This window comes from Heteronotia binoei, chromosome 2 (assembly GCF_032191835.1).
Source record: "Heteronotia binoei isolate CCM8104 ecotype False Entrance Well chromosome 2, APGP_CSIRO_Hbin_v1, whole genome shotgun sequence".
Lineage (NCBI taxonomy): Eukaryota > Metazoa > Chordata > Lepidosauria > Squamata > Gekkonidae > Heteronotia > Heteronotia binoei.
The window spans coordinates 143,903,748-143,921,907 of NC_083224.1; the positions used below are offsets into that span (position 1 = coordinate 143,903,748).

The following is an 18,160-nucleotide window of genomic DNA, read 5'->3' on the forward strand; positions in this document are numbered from 1 at the left end:
GCTGCTAATCAAACTTGATAGCATGGTCTAAGTGACTGGTGGGAGGTGGTACTGAGTGTATGCAAGGATGAGGATCCTTCTAGTCACATAGCGGCAAACCATGGTTGCCCCTTGATTTTTCTCATATATATATAAAAAGTGAAACTAGCTCTTCCCTGTTTCGCCATGTTGGTGAGTTGGGAGGGAGGGGGTGCCGTACGGAGGGGGGCGGGGCCAGCAGAGCAGCACGGAGATCAGGGCCAGAGCGGGGGCCGCCAGAGGGGAGGCCCCTCCATCCAAATTTTTCCCGTGGCCCCCCCATTTGGAATTTTTTGGCTACAGGACTGCAATCAGCTGCTTCTCTGAGGTTCCATAATCACTCATACAATCCTCACTGTCATGAATATGGCTGGCTTTTTAGGCCTAGACCATGGGGGTTTTTTGTAGCAGGACCTCCTTTGCATATTTGCCTGGCCACACACTCCAGATGTAGCCAATCCTCCAAGAGTTTACAGGGCTCTTTGTACAGGGCCTACTGTAAGCTCTTGGAGAATTGGCTGCATCAGGGGTGTGTGGCTCAATATGCAAAGGAGTTCCAGCTACAAAAAAAGCCCTTTGGCCCTAGTATCAAGACAGAATGATAAGCCTGATTTTAAAAAACTTTCTGTGGTTGCCAGAAAAGCCAACAACCATCCAAGCCAGATTCAGTTGCTGCTACCCTACACTGGCATCACATCAGTTCCCAGTTGTGGGGGAAGACAAAGTAATTGGGATGACAAAGACCCAGTTCTAGTTATCCATGGTGTGGAGTGTTGGGACCTTGAGCTAGGTCTCTTGAACTGTTTTTAGGTGACCCTGTTCCTGCTATATTGTCTCAACAACCCTGGGAGAAAAATTAGGCAGAGAGAGAGAGTGTGTGTGTCTGGGTACATTTTTTGATAATGTAGAGATTTGAATATGGCCTTTCCTGGCCCAAGGCTGACGTAACCACCACGGCTTTTTTTGTAGAAAAAGCCCGGCAGGAAGAAGACTGCAGATTTATACCCCACCCTTCTCTCTGAATCAGAGACTCAGAGTGGCTTACAAGCTCCTATATCTTCTCACCCCACAACAGACACCCTGTGAGGTGGGTGGGGCTGAGAGGGGTCTCTACAGCAGCTGCCCTTTCAAGCACAACCTCTGCCAGAGCTATGGCTGACCCAAGGCCATTCCAGCAGCTGTAAGTGGAGGAGGGGGGAATCAAACCCAGTTCTCCCAGATAAGAGTCCATGCACTTAACCACTACACCAAACTGGCTCTCTCTACACCAAACTGGAACTCATTTGCATGTTAGGCACACTCCCTGACATCACCATTGTTTCAGACAGATGCCAAGTCAGCTGGAACTGCATTCCTATGCATTCCTGGAACTGCATTCCTGCTCAAAAAAAGTCCTGATAACCACTAAACCACACAGACTCTGTAACATAATGGCTGATAACAGACAGGCATTTGGGGGCAGTTGGGAGGTGTCCCAAATCAGGACGGCTCAAAAAGAGCTGTCCTGAAGTCTCCACATGCTCTCCACAAGCCATTCCCATTCCATCCCATTCCCACAAGCCATTCCCATTCCATCCATGGGATGGCATGGTCATATTCAGATGACTGTTGTGCACCATTCCTGTCTCCATACTACATTTTCAGTAGTCACATACATGCACACACATATGTGCACTTCTGCACACACATATGTGCACATATGCATACATGTGCTTATGCACGCATACACACTGAACAGTTTTAATTTTAAAAAACCCAGATGCAACTTGGGACGGCTTGGCAGTTTCACACCGCCAAGGCGCCTTGCGTGCGCCCTTCTGCTTCCAGGCAAGGAGGCGACTGGCATGCGGTTCAAAAATTTTCTACCATTTTTGGAAGTGGTAGCTTTTTCAGGCGCACTGCAGAGGCTGGAGGATGGGGTGAGGATGGGATGGGGACGGGCAGCAGATGTTTGCATGTGGAGGAATTTTTTGAGTCAATTTCAGAGGCGTCTCTGAGTCGGCTCAAAGTGCCAGTCATTGAGCAGCCAGCAGCCAATGAGTCACATATTACTAGATCAGGAGTTTCAAGCTTGCATTTTGGTGTGTTTGCATAGGGCATGCAACATCTACATGCTACATGGGGCAAATGTGACATTCTGTCAGGGTTCTGATTGCCCTGTCTGAACTTAATATGCCCTCTAGAAAATACTTCCCATGAGATTAGTAAAATACGAATTTTTTTATCACACAGAGGATTATGAAGTTACTTTCAACCTCCGTAAGTATCTCTAGCAATAGGAAGCAGTATATATATATATATATATATATATATATATATATATATATATATATAATTTTTTAAAAAAAAAAAACAGAAAAAACAGAAATGAAAGAAACCAAATATAATAAAACAACACAATGTAAGCTTTCTATTGTTCTGCCACCCTCTCTTTGCCCCACATAAATGTGAGTTTAGAGGCAGCTTGTTATTTCATAGTTCAGTTATCAAGAATAGATAATTACCTGCATGGATAAGAGGGGCTGAGTCAGGGTAAGTTTTTAAAGTTTCATAACCATTGTCCATTGCCAAGTTCCTTTAGTGCCCGACAAATGTCTCTTTATGCTTACAGTCTTGCACCCCACATGTATGTTCCTGGCAATTCATCTGACGTCCTTCGTCTTATTGTATTTTCTTCCAGATCCTAACATAACAAACTGGGCACTCGTTCAACATTTCTGAGCAAAGAAACCCTCTTCCTGCAGCATAGCGGCATCACCACAAAGAAAGAACTAAATGCAGTCTCTTCTTTTTCTGCCTCCAAACTTTAGGACTACATCATGTCAACAAGCTGCTTCTTTCTGCTTTAACAATGCAGTTGAAAGGTGTTTATGGTCAGAGGATAAGCAGCCTAGACCAATAGAGTCACATTGTGGGCTTGGCCCCAGGCTGTGACAGACAATGATTTCAATTGGAAACCGGAACTGAAAGTACATTTTTCTTCAGATAAGTTGGCTTCTGTCTGCCATAACAGGGTCATACTTAGTGGTATGTGGCAGTTTGATTAGCTAGCTACAGTATGCTAATTTATTGACATATATATATAAGGCAATTTTATTAAAGATAATTTTGCTTCCTTGAAAAAAAAAACTTCTGATAATTAAAAACATCTGGAAGGCATTTTCCATCTATCATAAACAAGAGGAAATCCAAGTCACATGACTTCTAAGAAAATGATGCAAATTGAATTGCCTGCCAAAATTTACAGTAATCTGTTTTTCTTTCACTCCCCCCCCCCCCCTCATCCAAGGAGAGGGTGAGAGGAAGAGGCAATAATGAGTGAACTGCTTTTGATGGAGAAATATGCTAAGCTAAAGAACTGCTGCTCTATTAAATAAGCTTAATCATTTGGGAGATGTTTGAAAATTACATAGGAGGAGACCACTAAAATAGATTGTGTTGCTTTTTCAGTATTAATCACTTTCCTTGTAAAGGACTTGTTAGAGAGGACAAGTAATTACACAGATCCAGATTCAGGGCAGCCTTGCAGTTGGGGGCTATTTCTTCTCTGTGTGATGCTTCTTTGCACCACACCAAATACACACTTGCAAAAAACACATATGACATCTATTCTTAGTAACTCATCTCTATATATGCTTCTACAGGGCTGCTTTTTTCTTTAAAACAAAAAACAGAAAAACATGGTATTCTTCCAATTTGCTATACACATCATTGTGTAGTGAAGATGAAAAATAAGCCTGCCCTGAACAGTGGTGCAATTGGGTAATTTTAGAATATGGTCTTCATGGTCTTATGCACCCTCCCTACCTTTTGATGGAAATGAATTGTTCAGATGCAAAACTACAGTCTTCATTTACCCCCCCTCCCCAATTGAGCCCATGAACATGGCCCAGAATTTCTGCCTAGGAATTTGGTTCTGACGATGCAACTAGCCCCAGAAATGTGTGTGATATTACCATTGTTATCTCATTGTCAGATTGTTTGCGGTAGTAGATAAGGTCTCGGCCATTTTGATGCAAAATGAACCATCCCAGAAACAGATTCCCATCTTCTTTCTCAGACAGATGGAACAGCACAGCAAAAGATGCCTACCCATCTGAGAGTACTGAGATAACTAACAAAGCCACTAAGATATGAAGTAATTACTCCATTAACAAACAAACCATATCATAAGTTTCTGACATAATATTCTCAGGGCATCCCATAACACCCTGATTTAAGCCTAATCAAATTAAGAGACAGGCTACAAAACATTTTGTATTTTATTGGCTTCTCACCCTCCAGGATCATCTAGTCCAACCCTTTGCACAATGCAACAAATTGACAAATAAGTCTCCCCACCCTTCCCCCCAGTTACACCTGTTCCATGTCCAGAAGACAGCAAAAAGAAAAAAGAAAAAACACAAGAAACCCTCCAGGATCCCTGGCAAAACTTGTCTGGAACAAAATGCTGCCTGATCCCAAAGTGGGAAACTGAACAGCATTTCCCTGGGCACATAAGAAAGGGCCATAAGAACCAAACTCTGATGGAACCCTTCCTGCCCTTCTCACGATCTGTCTAAGTTCACAGAATCAGCATTGCTCAGGTGAACAGGAGGGAAGAGAAAGGCAAGGTCGGCATACTGGGTCTTCCTGCTTCTTGCAGCCAGCCAATTGCGAGAAACATGAAAACCCACTGCCTCTTGCTCTCCTGTCCTGCTCAGCCAATCAGGAGTAGAAAGAGAGGCAGGGTCATGCCTTCTCGTGTCCTCCCTTCCTGCATGCTGGGCTGGGGGTTCTGAGTGTGGGGGCTTCAATGGGAAATCGGGGTGGGGCTCCCAGAGGCCCCCCTATAGCTACAGGCATGTTATGGTGAGAGAGGGTATAATGTCTGTCTGTCCCATACTTTGGATTTGGCTTGCCCTGCCTGATTCTGGATCTACTAGAAGTCTATTTATAGAGTTGAACATATGAACATATGAAGTTGCCTTATACCGAATCAGACCCTCAGTCCATCAAAGTCAGTATTGTCTACTCAGACTGACAGTGGCTCTCCAGGGTCTCAAGGTGAGTTTTTTCACGTCTATTTGATTGGACCCTTTTTAGTTGGAATGCCAGGGATTGAACCTGGGACCTTCTGCTTACCAAGTATATGCTCTGCCACTGAGCCACCATCCCTCCCCTGCATAGACTTTACCTACTAAAATATAAATGCCTGTTAGCCGCCCTGAGTCTGCTTGACTAAAGCCAAAGCATAGGCCCTATGGAAATGTTCTGTCATTGTCTTGCTGGCAATTCCACTCCCATCACTGCAGTATTATTATTATTATTATTATTATTATTATTATTATTATTATTATTATTATTATTATTATTATTATTATTATTATTATTATTACTACTGTTGCTGTTGTTGTTTCAACTTGATGAATTGCCCCATCCCAGCCAAAGCTGGGCTCTAGGCAATGTACAACAGTAAAAACATGCAATAATCATTAAAACGAATTACTAAAAACAGGTTTAAAAATTCAGGTTCAGACAAACAAGTTTATTCAAAGTTTACTATGGTATATTCAGAAGATAAGATCCTGAGTTTTCCTACAAAGGCAAAATAGGATGACCTCAGAGAACAACCCTTACTCTTTATGGCTTTCCTCATAGTTATATTATATATAATTTCTTATCTGTTTCTGCCAGGTATTGATAGTTTAAAGATCTCTCTCGGCTTGACTTCGCGAACGAAGATTTAAGAAGGGTGCAGTAGTCCACGTCTGCTGCACGCTCGCTGGTGGCTGACAAGACCAATGCGGGACAGGCAGATCCGGCCACAGTGGCTACAGGGAAAAGTCTGATTTGGGGTTGGTGCTGTAGCAGTGCCATTCTTCCTCAATCTCCTTTTGTCCTCAAGACCACCTATGCGTGCATTCTCAAAGGAAGAGACAGCCTGGTGGATGGTATGCCTCCATGCTTTGCGATCTGAGGCTAGGTCAGACCACTGGTGATGGTTGATGCAACAGGTGCCAAGGGATTTCTTCAAGGAGTCCTTGTACCTCTTCTTTGGTGCCCCTCTATTTTGATGGCCGGTGGAAAGTTCGCCATACAGAGCAATCTTGGGAAGGCGGTGGTTTTCCATCCTAGAAATATGCCCTGCCCAGCGCAGCTGTGTCTTCAACAGCAGTGCCTCAATGCTTGTAACCTCCGCCCTCTTGGGGACTTCAGTGTTGGTCACAAAGTCACTCCAGTGGATGTTGAGGATGGTGCGAAGGCAGCGCTGATGAAAGCGCTCAAGGAGTCGCAGGTGATGACGGTATAAAACCCACGATAGTTTAAAGATATGCTTCTCACATTCCACATATACACCAATCCCAGTAATATATCCTTCTCTGTTTCACACTCCCATTGCAAAGACTTTTCAGTTTCTATCCCCATTTACTTCCTGTAACTCATTCTATTGTGAATCGATCACTTCCATTCTCCTTGTCACAGCATGTTGAGTCTAATGTTTTTCATGCATAGAGGAAGTTACCCTTTCTTTTAACTAAAGGTATGCATCCCCCACAAATCACCAGCATATTTTATTACGACATATGAATTTATTTATTTATTTTTCATATTTATATCCCGCCCTCCCTGCCAAAGCAGGCTCAGGACGGCTAATAACACTGAATATCCACAATAAAATGATACAACCATAAAATAGTAAAAACAGTTACAATAAGATCAGTTAAATTAACAATTGCACTTTAAAATATTAAACAATTAGAATAGAATATTGCTGCTCTTAATTTGCAGACCCATAACATACATAACCTCTTTTGAGGCATTCTTCCACTGTAAAGATGTGAGCATATATATACTTTTTTTTTAAAAAGAGCATTGGTAATGTGCCCTTTTATTTGTTTGTTTGTTTACTGGCTTCCTGACTTGCCCCCTTCAAGCTATGCCATGGGGGGGTAAGTGAGAGATGGCCAGTCATGCATGAAGAATAGAAGCTTAATTAATTGAACTTGAACTGTAAAATGGTGCACTTGATGTGGTTAAGGCACATTCCACACTTCCCCCCCCCCCCATAAAGAATGCGGCATTTTCGTGGAAGTGTTGAAGTATGGGGCCAGGAGCCATCAAATAGATGAGTCTTTGTTTAAAAAAGGTACAGAAAGTACTCCCCCCCCCACACACACACTTTCCATGAAGACTTTTTCCTCTTCCTGATTGAATTAAGTTCTTGGAATGTATCTATGGTTCCAAATTAGTTTTAGTTAAAATCACACACATTACATATTATATATATAAATATAAAAATGTAGTGTGTATAACTGATTAGTAAATATATATACCAGAAAGTATACAGTATATCTGTAGGTAGTTTGCAAAAGGTGGAGTTCAGAAATATTTGGAAACAAGTTTTCCATGCCCTGCTTGAGCTGCCATAGTAACCATTTTTCATTTCTTCCATACATAAGCTCTTTGGTTGTTGTTTCTCCTCCCTCCCTTTCAGTCTTGAAAAATATTGTTACAATATCCCAAATTATCCCAGAAAGTTGATCAGGTTTCAATAAAATAGTGACTTCATTGTTAGCAACTGCTTATTTCAACCATCTCATGAAATGGCTCCTTCTTACATTATAAGCTTTGCACAAAAAAAATAAAAATATATAGCTTAAAATTTTCATTTAATGATATTTATTATAAAAATAAATTAAAGGGCATTTTGGGCCTGCTCTCATTTCCTCATAAAGTATGCTTTGCTCCTATTTTTAAAATACTTATGTTATGGGAGAGGTCAGGCTCTGAAACACCTCAGACTCTCTCACCCAGAGGTACAGAACAACACAGGCTCCACGAAAGTAACCTTAGCCATTACTAACACAGAATCCACTTCTTTGTGCCCAGCTGTTTAATGCAAAATATAAAGCTGCTCTAAAGTTTTGTTTAAAATAAACAGTAAGCATGTGTGCTTTGTACGTTTGAAGTTTCATTTATTTTAGAGGTCCTGTGAGGAAATGGCAATATGAAATCCTTCCACTTCATGGACAGTTCCTTCCGTTTGTGGAAGCAATTTTGGAGAACACCATGTCCACAAAAGTAGCATTCAAAGAGAACATAATTTAAAAAGTATATTTATTTCTGTGTATCTAAAAAAACACATTTTATGTCATCACATTCGAAGTGTTATGATGTTATTGATGTTAGTTATTTCTTTCTTCTTTAACAATACTAAATGGAAATACTGAGTGGAAAATTAAATAGGTAGTAAATAGGTACTAACAAATGGACTAACAATGGACTACAGCTGGAGAGAGTCCTGTGGTGCAGAGTGGTAAACTGCAGTTCAAGCTCTGCTCACAACCTGAGTTCACCAGCGGAAGCTGGTTTCTGGTAGCCGGCTCAAGATTGACTCAGCCTTCCATCTTTCTGAGGTTGGTTAAATGAGTGCCCAGCTTGCTGGGGGTAAAGTGTAGATGGGGAAAGCAATGGCAAACCACCCCATTAAAAGTCTGCCAAGAAAACGCCATGATGTGACATCACCCCATGGGTCAGTAATGACTTGGTGCTTACACAGGGGACTACCTTTACCTTTACAGCTGGAGAATTTTGTAGAAGGTAGCCTCTGAGTTGTCCCATGCTAGAATATTGCAGACTAAAATGCTATTGGAGATGGGGAGAACCAACAAGGACCCCTTGAGATAATTTTAAGGGACACTCAGCCACATCAATGCATACTTAATACCTAACTAATTTAAAAATGGGGAAGCAGTGATGCTTTCAAAAGAACTAGAGTGATGGATGTATTTACACAGATGAATGCGTATTTGCTAATTCATTTATACATTGTGATCTGGTCTTGAGGAGTGTGGAAGATATACATCTATTTGGTTTTCTAATCAGGCAAAACAGGAGATTTTGTGATCCCCTACTATGACAAGAGATGTCTATATGCAACCCTGAAACCATAATACACTTGCTCTGGTTTGTTGCATTGTTGACTTTAATGTTAATCTTATTGTTAAATTTTTATTTATTGTTATTTTAGTCATGATCTCTATGTGGCTCTATAACCCACTCTGAGCCCTCTTGCAGGGAGGGCAGGATAGAAACTGAATGAATGAATGAATGAATGAGCAGACGACCAGTGTGGCCCAAAATGGATGGAAATGCCCACTCTGTTCCAATGCTGTTAGTTATCCATCCTCTGCTTCTCTTTCCCTCCTCTTCACTTGTCTTATATTTTAAGTTTGTGAGATCTGAGGGGCAGAGTCTTGTCTCTCTTGACTGATAGGAGCAGTTTTAGGAGACAACAATTATATGAAAAGAATAAGGATCAATCAATAAATATTACCAAGCATCATACTACTATGGTCTATTTAGTAATAAAATGAAGTTTCTTCTAAATCTGTGGTCATTGATCAAACGGACTGCAATCTGCTATGATTTAATGTCCATCAGTTTATCCACAGTTAACTATCTATAAGGGATAAACCCAATCTATCACACAACTACTTGCCAACAAGTGGGACACCAAGCAGGATCCAAGTAATGTATAGACTCACACACTAAATCCATCTTGAAGTGACACACAGACTCTAGCAAAAGTAGCCTATCTTCTTGTCAACTGCTTGAGTGGGTGAATTCTTACGCACTGTAATAGACTGATGTGAGAGTTGCCAAGCCAGTGTATCAGTACATATAGCATGTAGACAGAAGGAAATGGATAGGGATCCAAGAACGATGACACAGCAATCAATGCTGTGTAGTTTAGTGCCCTGCCCCAGCTTCAAGTGAAAAGCTCTGAACATCTTAAAACAGTTGCTCTGATACTACAGAGTGCAACAAGATTGGCTATATTATAGAACGTGTTGCTGGATGGATGATAGAAACAGAAATACAAAATTTCAGTTACTAACTTGGCTTTGATTTTGAAAAATGGAAGCAAACATATTCAATGTTGTCCTTTACTTCATTACTAACCAGCAGGGAAATTGAGACAGTCAGGAAGAAAATGTGGTATATTCGATGGATAAGGATTTTAGCCTAAAATCTAGAGAGACAATAGAAGAAGGTAAGAAGATATTGGGTTTATATCCTGCCATCCACTTTAAATGTCAGAGTCTCAGAGTGGCTCACAATCTCCTTTATCTTCCTCCCTCACAACAGACACCCTCTGTAAGGTGGGTGGGGCTTAGAGAACTTTCACAGAAGCTGCCCTTTCAAGGATGACTCTGCAAGAGTTATGGCTGATCCAAGGCCATTCCAGCAGCTGCGAGTGGAGGAGTGGGAAATCAAACCTGTTCTCCCAGATAAGAGTCTGTGCACTTAACCACTACGCCAAACTGGCTCTCATTGGCAAATTGCATTTTTCTTATAAACTTCCAATGATCTCTGTGGTCTGTTGGCTTGTATTACTGACAGCATCTTCAATCTTCAGAATGTTTTAGCTCACTTTACACTTTGCCAGGCAAGAGTGAAGAAAGTTAAAAGTTAAGAGGTGTTCCAAGTTTGGCTTTCTATATGACGAAAAGGTAAAGAAAACACAGACTGAGCTGAAATTATTTAGAAGAAAATCACAATTTACAAGAGGATCTCATGCAGTTTGAGTCAGAAATCTAACTGGGCTTACTTACAAGTAAGTGTGCACAGGATTACAGTTTTAATGTACCAGCTTTAACCACAGTGAAATAGGAAAATGTTAGATTTAGAGTGACTTCTTGGACTATGCCCACCATTCTGTGTTCTGACACTATATCCATAATAATATTTTTCCCAGCTGATTAAACCACAGAATCCTAGACTATAACCCACATCATTAAGGTATTTTATGTCAGATGTTCATGATATCAAGACTTCAGAACATGAGTCAGAAAAAAAAAATCTATAGCTGGGGGTCATTAGTATGACACATCAAATTTCATTTTATTAATTTTAATTCAAAACATTTATTTCTCCCTTGCAGAACTCAAAGAAGCTTACAATATAAATAAAACATTATAATAACATAATAAAAACAACAATTTTATAAACTATGAAAGTCACTGTTTAAAAACTTGAATTAGAACAGACAATAAAAAAGCTAAATCAATCAAAATGCAGTCCTAAAGAAAACAGTCTTCAACTGCCTCCTGAAGTTCAGCAGTGAGGGTGCCAGGCATAACTCCCTAAGGAGGTTGTTCCATAATTGTAGGGCTGCCATGGAAAAGACCCTTTCTCATGTTCCACCAAATACTGACTCCAAGCACTGGTTCAGAGCATCAGCAGAATCCTTGGAATTATATGGAAAAGAATGGCAGAGCTGGGTGTTATCCACATATTGGCACATCACAGCTGATGACCTATCCTAGTGGCCTCATATAGATATTAAATAGCATGGAGGATAAAATGGAATCCTGCAGCACTCCACAAGTCAATGGCCATGGGGCAGAGGATGCATACCCCAATGCTACCTTCTGAAACTGATGCCCCAGATAGGGTTCAAACCACTTCAATATGATGATGCCCCTTATTACTTAGTAGGATACTATGATCAATAGTGAGCTCTGGGGCACAGAGTGGTAATTCGTAGTATTGCAGTCCAAGCTCTGCTCACAACCTGGGTTTGATCCCAGTGGGTTCAGGTAGCCAGCTCAAGGTTAACTCAGCCTTCCATCCTTCTGAGGTCAGTAAAATGAGTACCCAGCTTGCTGGGGGTAAAGTGTAGATGACTGGGAAGGTAATGGCAAACCACCCCGTAAAAAACCTGTCATGAAAATGTCATGATGTGACGTCACCCCAGAGTTGGAAATGACTGATGCCTGCATAGGGGACTACCTTTACTTTTTAAATGATCAATAGTATCAAAGGCCACTGAGAGATCCAGCAGAACTAGTGGTTTACATTCCCCGGTCTTATTCTCAATAGAGGTCATCAATCAGTCTCTGTTCCAAATCCTTGCCTGAAGCCAATCGCAAATGAGTACTCCAGAAAATCAGTCTCTTCCAACAACCCTTGGAGCTGAGAAGCAATAACCTGCTTTTGCAGCTTTCTCAAGAATGGAAGACTGGACATTGACCAAAAATTTTCTAACATTTTTCTGGACTTAAGAACTCCCCCCCTTCAAAAAAAGGTTTAGGAACTCCCCCCCGCCCGCCCTGCAAAAAAAATAGGCCTAATCACTGCCTCCTTGAGCATGGGTGGCACTACTCCCAATCTCAAGGAAGCATTCACCAGTCCCCTTACCCACTCAGCCAGTCCCTCTCTGGCAGCTTTTATCAGCTAGGAAAGGCAAGCACCTAACAATATACACAGAAGCAAGGCCCATGAGGAAGAACATAAAGGAAACTTCTTGAAAGAGATGGAGGGCAAGCACCTGAAAAGAATAGAACAACTTATATGTTGTGGATCCAAGAATATTCATAAGGCAGTGTGCATTGCCTTGTTGGGAATGATCAAGAGTTCAAAGGATAATGTAGGAACTTAAAGGTCTTAAAGAATTTTCTTTTCAGTTTTCATACACATACTGCTGAACAAAGCTCACTGAGAAACCTTGGCTGAAAGCCATGCTAGCAGATGTCCAAGATTTTGACCTCACATGCTTTTTTTCTCTTTTTTTAAAAAACAGGATAATTTATTTTTAAAACAGCACACACCTTACAGCAAATTACATACAGTATAGGGGAAAAAAATCCATGAATATTACTTTTAGATAGACATAATCTCCCTGCTTCCCATTCAAGAATACCCATCAATTCACTAACTTCTGTTTCCCTGTCTCCTGGGGATGCTGGTGAAGATGTTCACAATGGCTAGTCAGCTAACCATATTTAACTTCAATACCTTAATTCGACTTCCAGTAAACCTTTGGTTCTCTGGCCAGTGGCAGAGATTTTCCTTACACTCTGGAATTACAAGGCAACTGGCTACAATTTGTTACCACTCCCACACATCAAGCCGGGCACATGTTAGACCTGATCCTTGCGTTTGGGATTCTGGTGGACGATATCACTGTAGAAGCGGTACCATGGTTGGATCACCTAGCCCTCAAGGCTCGTGTGGGTGCACCGCCCCAACCCTGTATGATGGACCCAGAACAGTTCCAAATGGCTCTGCGAGACCCCTGGCGCCCTAGCGATTCCCTTGATGACCTGGTAGAGACCTGGCATGACAGGCTATCCAGGGCCATCAACGAGATCACATCCCAGTGCCCTCTGTGCCCTCATAATAGGCTGGCGCCATGGTACACCTCAGAGCTACGCCAGCTGAAACAGGGACTCAGATGACTAGAGAGGCAGTGGCGGCATACTCGTGACGAAGCGACGAGAACATCCTATAGAACGTTTATGAAGTCTTATGAGATGGCAGTCAAAGCCGCAAAGAAAGATTACTTTGCGGCCAGGATTGCATCTGCAAACTCGCGCCCAGCACAATTATTTAAGATAATCGAGAATTTGACTACTCTGCCTCAAGGCAGACCAAACATGAGAGAATTGGAAATAGGCTGTGAGGCTTTTGTGAAATTTTTTGCAGATAAAATCTCGTCACTCTGCCAGGACCTTCCCGCCACATTGGATGCAGTACAAGAACCTGAGGCTCCAGGCATGTCTTCTAATCTTATCTTGGACCACTTCGACGCACTCAGCCTAGGGGAAGTTGACGGAATTCTCTCTACTGTGCGCCCTACAACTTGCGATCTTGACCCATGCCCCTCCTGGCTAATTAAATCTTGCCAGAGGGAGCTTAGATATCCTGTATGGGATATCATAAATAGATCCCTCTTGGAAGGGCAATTTCCAACATCCTTGAAAGAGGCTATGGTCCGCCCTCTCTTGAAAAAAAGTACAGCAGATCTGGCTGAATTGGCGAATTACCGACAGGTCTCGAACTTACCATTTTTAGGTAAAGTTATTGAGAGGGCAGTGGTGCTACAGTTACAGAGTTTTTTGGATGACGCTTCCGCCTTAGACTCCCACCAGTCCGGCTTTCGTCCGGGCCATGGGATGGAGACAGTGCTGGTCGCCTTAGTAGATGACCTCCAGCGGCATCTGGATCGAGGCGGCGTGGAGGTGCTGATGCTGTTAGACCTGTTGGCTGCGTTCGACACGGTCGACCATCGGCTACTGGCCCGCCGGCTCTCCGACCAGGGATTAGGGGGTTGGCCTTACAGTGGCTCTCCTCCTTCCTTGATGGATGGGGACAAAGGGTGGCAATTGGGGGAGAGCTGTCCCGGAGGCACCCACTAGCATGCGGGGTGCCACAAGGGGCAGTTCTCTCTCTGATGTTGTTTAACATCTACATGCACCCCCTTGCCCAGATTGCTCGGAGGTTTGGGCTTGGGTGTCACCAATATGCAGATGACACCCAGCTCTATCTACTAATGGACGGCCGACCTGACTGCGTCCCAGAAAACCTGGACTTAGCATTGCAGGCCGTGGCAGGTTGGCTCAGGCCGAGTGGGCTGAAGTTGAACCCAATGAAGACAGAGGTCCTTTGCTTGGGTCGCGGTGCCCCGGGAGGAGAAATCCCCCTGCCGGTCCTTGACGGTGTGCCGCTGAAAGTGGCCCATAGGGTCAAGAGCTTGGAGGTTCTTCTGGAGCCTTCATTATCAATGGAGGCACAGATAGCGGCCACTGCCAAGTCCGCATTTTTTCACCTTCGACGGGCGAAGCAACTGGCCCCCTTCCTGGAGCGCCGGGACCTAGCAATGGTGATCCATGCTACGGTCACCTCGAGACTGGATTACTGCAACGCCCTCTACATGGGGCTGCCTTTGTGCCAAACTCAGCGGCTGCAGCTGGTGCAGAACGCGGTGGCTAGGCTGTTATTGGGACTCCCAAGATGGGAGCACATACAGCCGGGGCTGCGCGGACTGCACTGGCTGCCAGTAGTGTACCGAGTCCATTACGAGGTGCTGGTTATCACCTTTAAAACCCTATATGGCCGAGGACCTGCCTACCTGAGGGACCGTCTCTCCCCATATGAGCCCCAGAGAGCGCTGAGGTCAGCAGGGAAGAACCAGCTGAATATCCCTGGGCCAAGGGAGGCCAGATTGAAGACCACCCGGGATCGGGCCTTCTCAATTGCAGCTCCACTGCTATGGAATCAACTCCTGGAGGAGGTGCGGGCCCTGCGATGCTTAGATCAATTCCGTAGGGCCTGTAAGACCTACCTCTTCAAAACAGCCTTCACCTAATGCTGAGCTATGAAAGTGTCGCTGGATATATTTTTAGCCACAGAATGTATCAAAGATCTAAGTTATAGCACCATAATTAATTTTAATACAATTTGTAAATGTATTTTTGTCGATTTTATAATTATAAGTGTAAGTACTATGTATGATTTTATTGTATTGTATTCATATGTTGTGAGCCGCCCTGAGCCTGCCCTTGCGGGGAGGGCGGGATACAAATAAAAAGTATTATTATTATTATTATTATTATTATTACATTATTGCAACCTGCTAAGCCTTTTCTGCAATGGTGGCAAATCAAACTGAAATTCCCAGCTCTGTGATATATGTAGTGGGCCAAAGGATCAATTATTTCTATAAAAGCCAGGATTTTTTCCCTAGTGTTCTCCCATGCTTCAGTTCTTTAATGTTATTCCTGATCCCAGCCAGTTCATTGGGTATTCCATGGAATAACTGTGGTTTAAACAACTGAAGGCAAAATTCGTTCATCTCTATATTTCTGTCTATATATTTCAGTATCCCCAAATAAGCTCTCTAGTATAATGCATACAATTTATAGAAGCGCCTTAGTTTGCACTTTATTAAATAAAAAAATCAGAAACACTGCAAGTCTATTAAGTACAAGTCCTAATTTAAAGCAGCATAATCATACTCAGAATGCATGTAATATAATAATGACCTCTATTAAAAATCATAAATAGCAATCAATTCTGTTTAAAATAATGATCAACTCAGATAATAAGTCTGATTGCATTCACAAGCCTACTATGTGCCTACGGTGTGCTATTTCTCAAAGCCCAGAATAGAAATACGTTTATGAGATTTCTTGGCTAAATATCAAAGGAAAGACAAAGCAAATCTAAAGTTGCTTAATTAAGTCCAGAGGAAGTCTAAATTAGAGCCGCTTGCAGATTTTCTCCAGTCTATTCGCCCTAACAAACCAGACCAGCAAAACATCTTTTCCAAACCCTATTTAATATACTTATTGTATATGTTTTGTTCACCATAGTGGCTTAAGTTGAAAGTATAGAATTCACTTGCACATCAAACACCTGCTAGAACTGATGCTGGGGAGAACGTTAAAGAAGAGGCAACAACAGATTCTATCTTGGCTATTTGCTAATTGCAACTTAAGTTCAGACAAGGTAACATGTTGGCATCACCCCTTCTAACAGTAAAGTGTGGGGCTCTCATGATAACCATGAAAGTAGTAAAAGCAGCCAATCATAGACATCATAAGCTAGGTTGTCAGGAAACTCCCAGATATACAGTAAAAAATAAGTGGGTTTTTAGTTAACCAAAATAAAAGCTCCTCTGCCTCAGCCTGATAAGGACTAAATATGTAAGGAATGTTGAGAGAGACTGAGAATCCATTAAAGGAAGAGGAGGAAATTTGCATGATCAGTTAGAAAATCCTAGGGCTTTTTTTTTTTTTTTTTTTTTGCAGAAGCAGTGCAGCAGGAACTTATTTGTCTATTAGGCCACACCTCATGACGTCACCATTCTGTCACACAGGGCTTTTTTGTAGAAAAAGGGCAGCAGGAACTCATTTGCATATTGGACCATATCCCCTGACACCAAGCCAGCCGGAACTGCGTTCCTATGTGTTCCCGCTCAGAAAAAGCCCTGGAAAATCCTATATGGCAATATTTGCAAAGTATGCTGGGGGGATGTCTGAATGGTTTCCTCTTCCCCTAATTTTTCTTCTCTAAATTTGGACTCTTGTGAATCTTTTAATGTGTCCCAGATTGAACCCCAGAAAGCAGCATTATTTGCATATTTTCTCTTATCACCTTCTCCTTTATGCTGGACAAGTCACCCTGTTACATTACCAGCAACATTTCCATGTTATCTTTGTACTTTGGTGTGCTTGTAATGGTTCTGTGGGAACAAGGGTCATTTAGCAGAAAAAGAGGTGCTGGAGCTCATTAGCACAAGGCATTTCCACAACATTTGCATATGCCACATCCCCGACATCACTGTAAGGTATACTAAATTACATCAGCTCAGCATCTACCTTAAAATGCTTCTTGAATTATAATTGTCATAATAAAACCTTACTCCCAACATACTTTTAAAATTACTTTCTCCTATGTAGCCACAGTGGTATGATGAAGATTTCCATCTGTCTGCTTTATATGTTTTGGTTATTTCCCTATTTTTTTTTGTGGGGGAGAAATATTAGAAAATTTGTCAAATCTTAGATTTCAGCAAAATTTTCACAAGGGGTTTGAACAATGAAGCCCAGAAGGAAGTATTGTAGAGGGGTGGGAGGAGAAAGAAAAAGCACAATAAAATTCTAAGTCTGTTGTTGATGAAGCAAGAATCTTCCAGACCATGTAGGGGTTTGGTCTTTCTCTACTCCATTACAGGGTCATGCTCTTCTGTCTCTGCTCCATGTTTTATGAACTTCAAGCAACACCTGAAAACCCATATTTCCAAAACTGTCTTCCCACCAGCTTGTCCCAATGATTTGGGACACCATCTTGTCCTGTAGCAGGAAAAAGCTCATACTTTACCAATTTCAGTCGGATCAATAACAGAGGCAGTGTGAGGCGAAGTCAGGAAAACAGCTTTCTTTATTTAACGTGCACATGGGCCCTGCACACGGGCTTCAGACCCGAGAGTCTGAGCAAAATCAAAGAGGCACGCAGGCCTTATATCCTTTATATATTTGCATAGGTTACATTAAAGGGCATGGGTTACATTGAAGCAGGGCAGGGACTGGTGACCTTCAAGGGAACTGAACGGGGCCTTCAGTGTGGTTCGCAACCTTTTACATTCACCAGTTCCCTTCAACGTGAAACCACATAACATCTGTGGTTAACCACAAGCTACTGCTGATCTTGCTTGTGGTAACTTTTCAGTTCCCCTTTTACTCCTTACTTGCATCACAGTTATTTTCAGCTACTTTTCTTAGCTCAGCTAAAGCATTTTATCATAGCAAGCAATTATAAGCCAATAACTAGGCAAGTCCAGACATGCCTTGATAGGCCTCTCTTCTAT

General features: G+C 42.2%; 1 protein-coding gene across 1 annotated transcript in view; it reads right to left on the bottom strand.

The window, feature by feature from the left end:
- The window catches only part of LOC132566777 (uncharacterized), a 434,283-nt gene extending 431,495 nt beyond the window's left edge, over positions 1–2,788 (bottom strand). The window contains exon 1 of the mRNA XM_060232157.1: positions 2,523–2,788. Within this exon, the coding sequence (XP_060088140.1) occupies positions 2,523–2,583 (61 nt within the window). The 5' untranslated portion in view covers positions 2,584–2,788. The remainder of the gene's footprint in view (positions 1–2,522) is intronic.
- Positions 2,789–18,160: the final 15,372 nt, after the last annotated feature.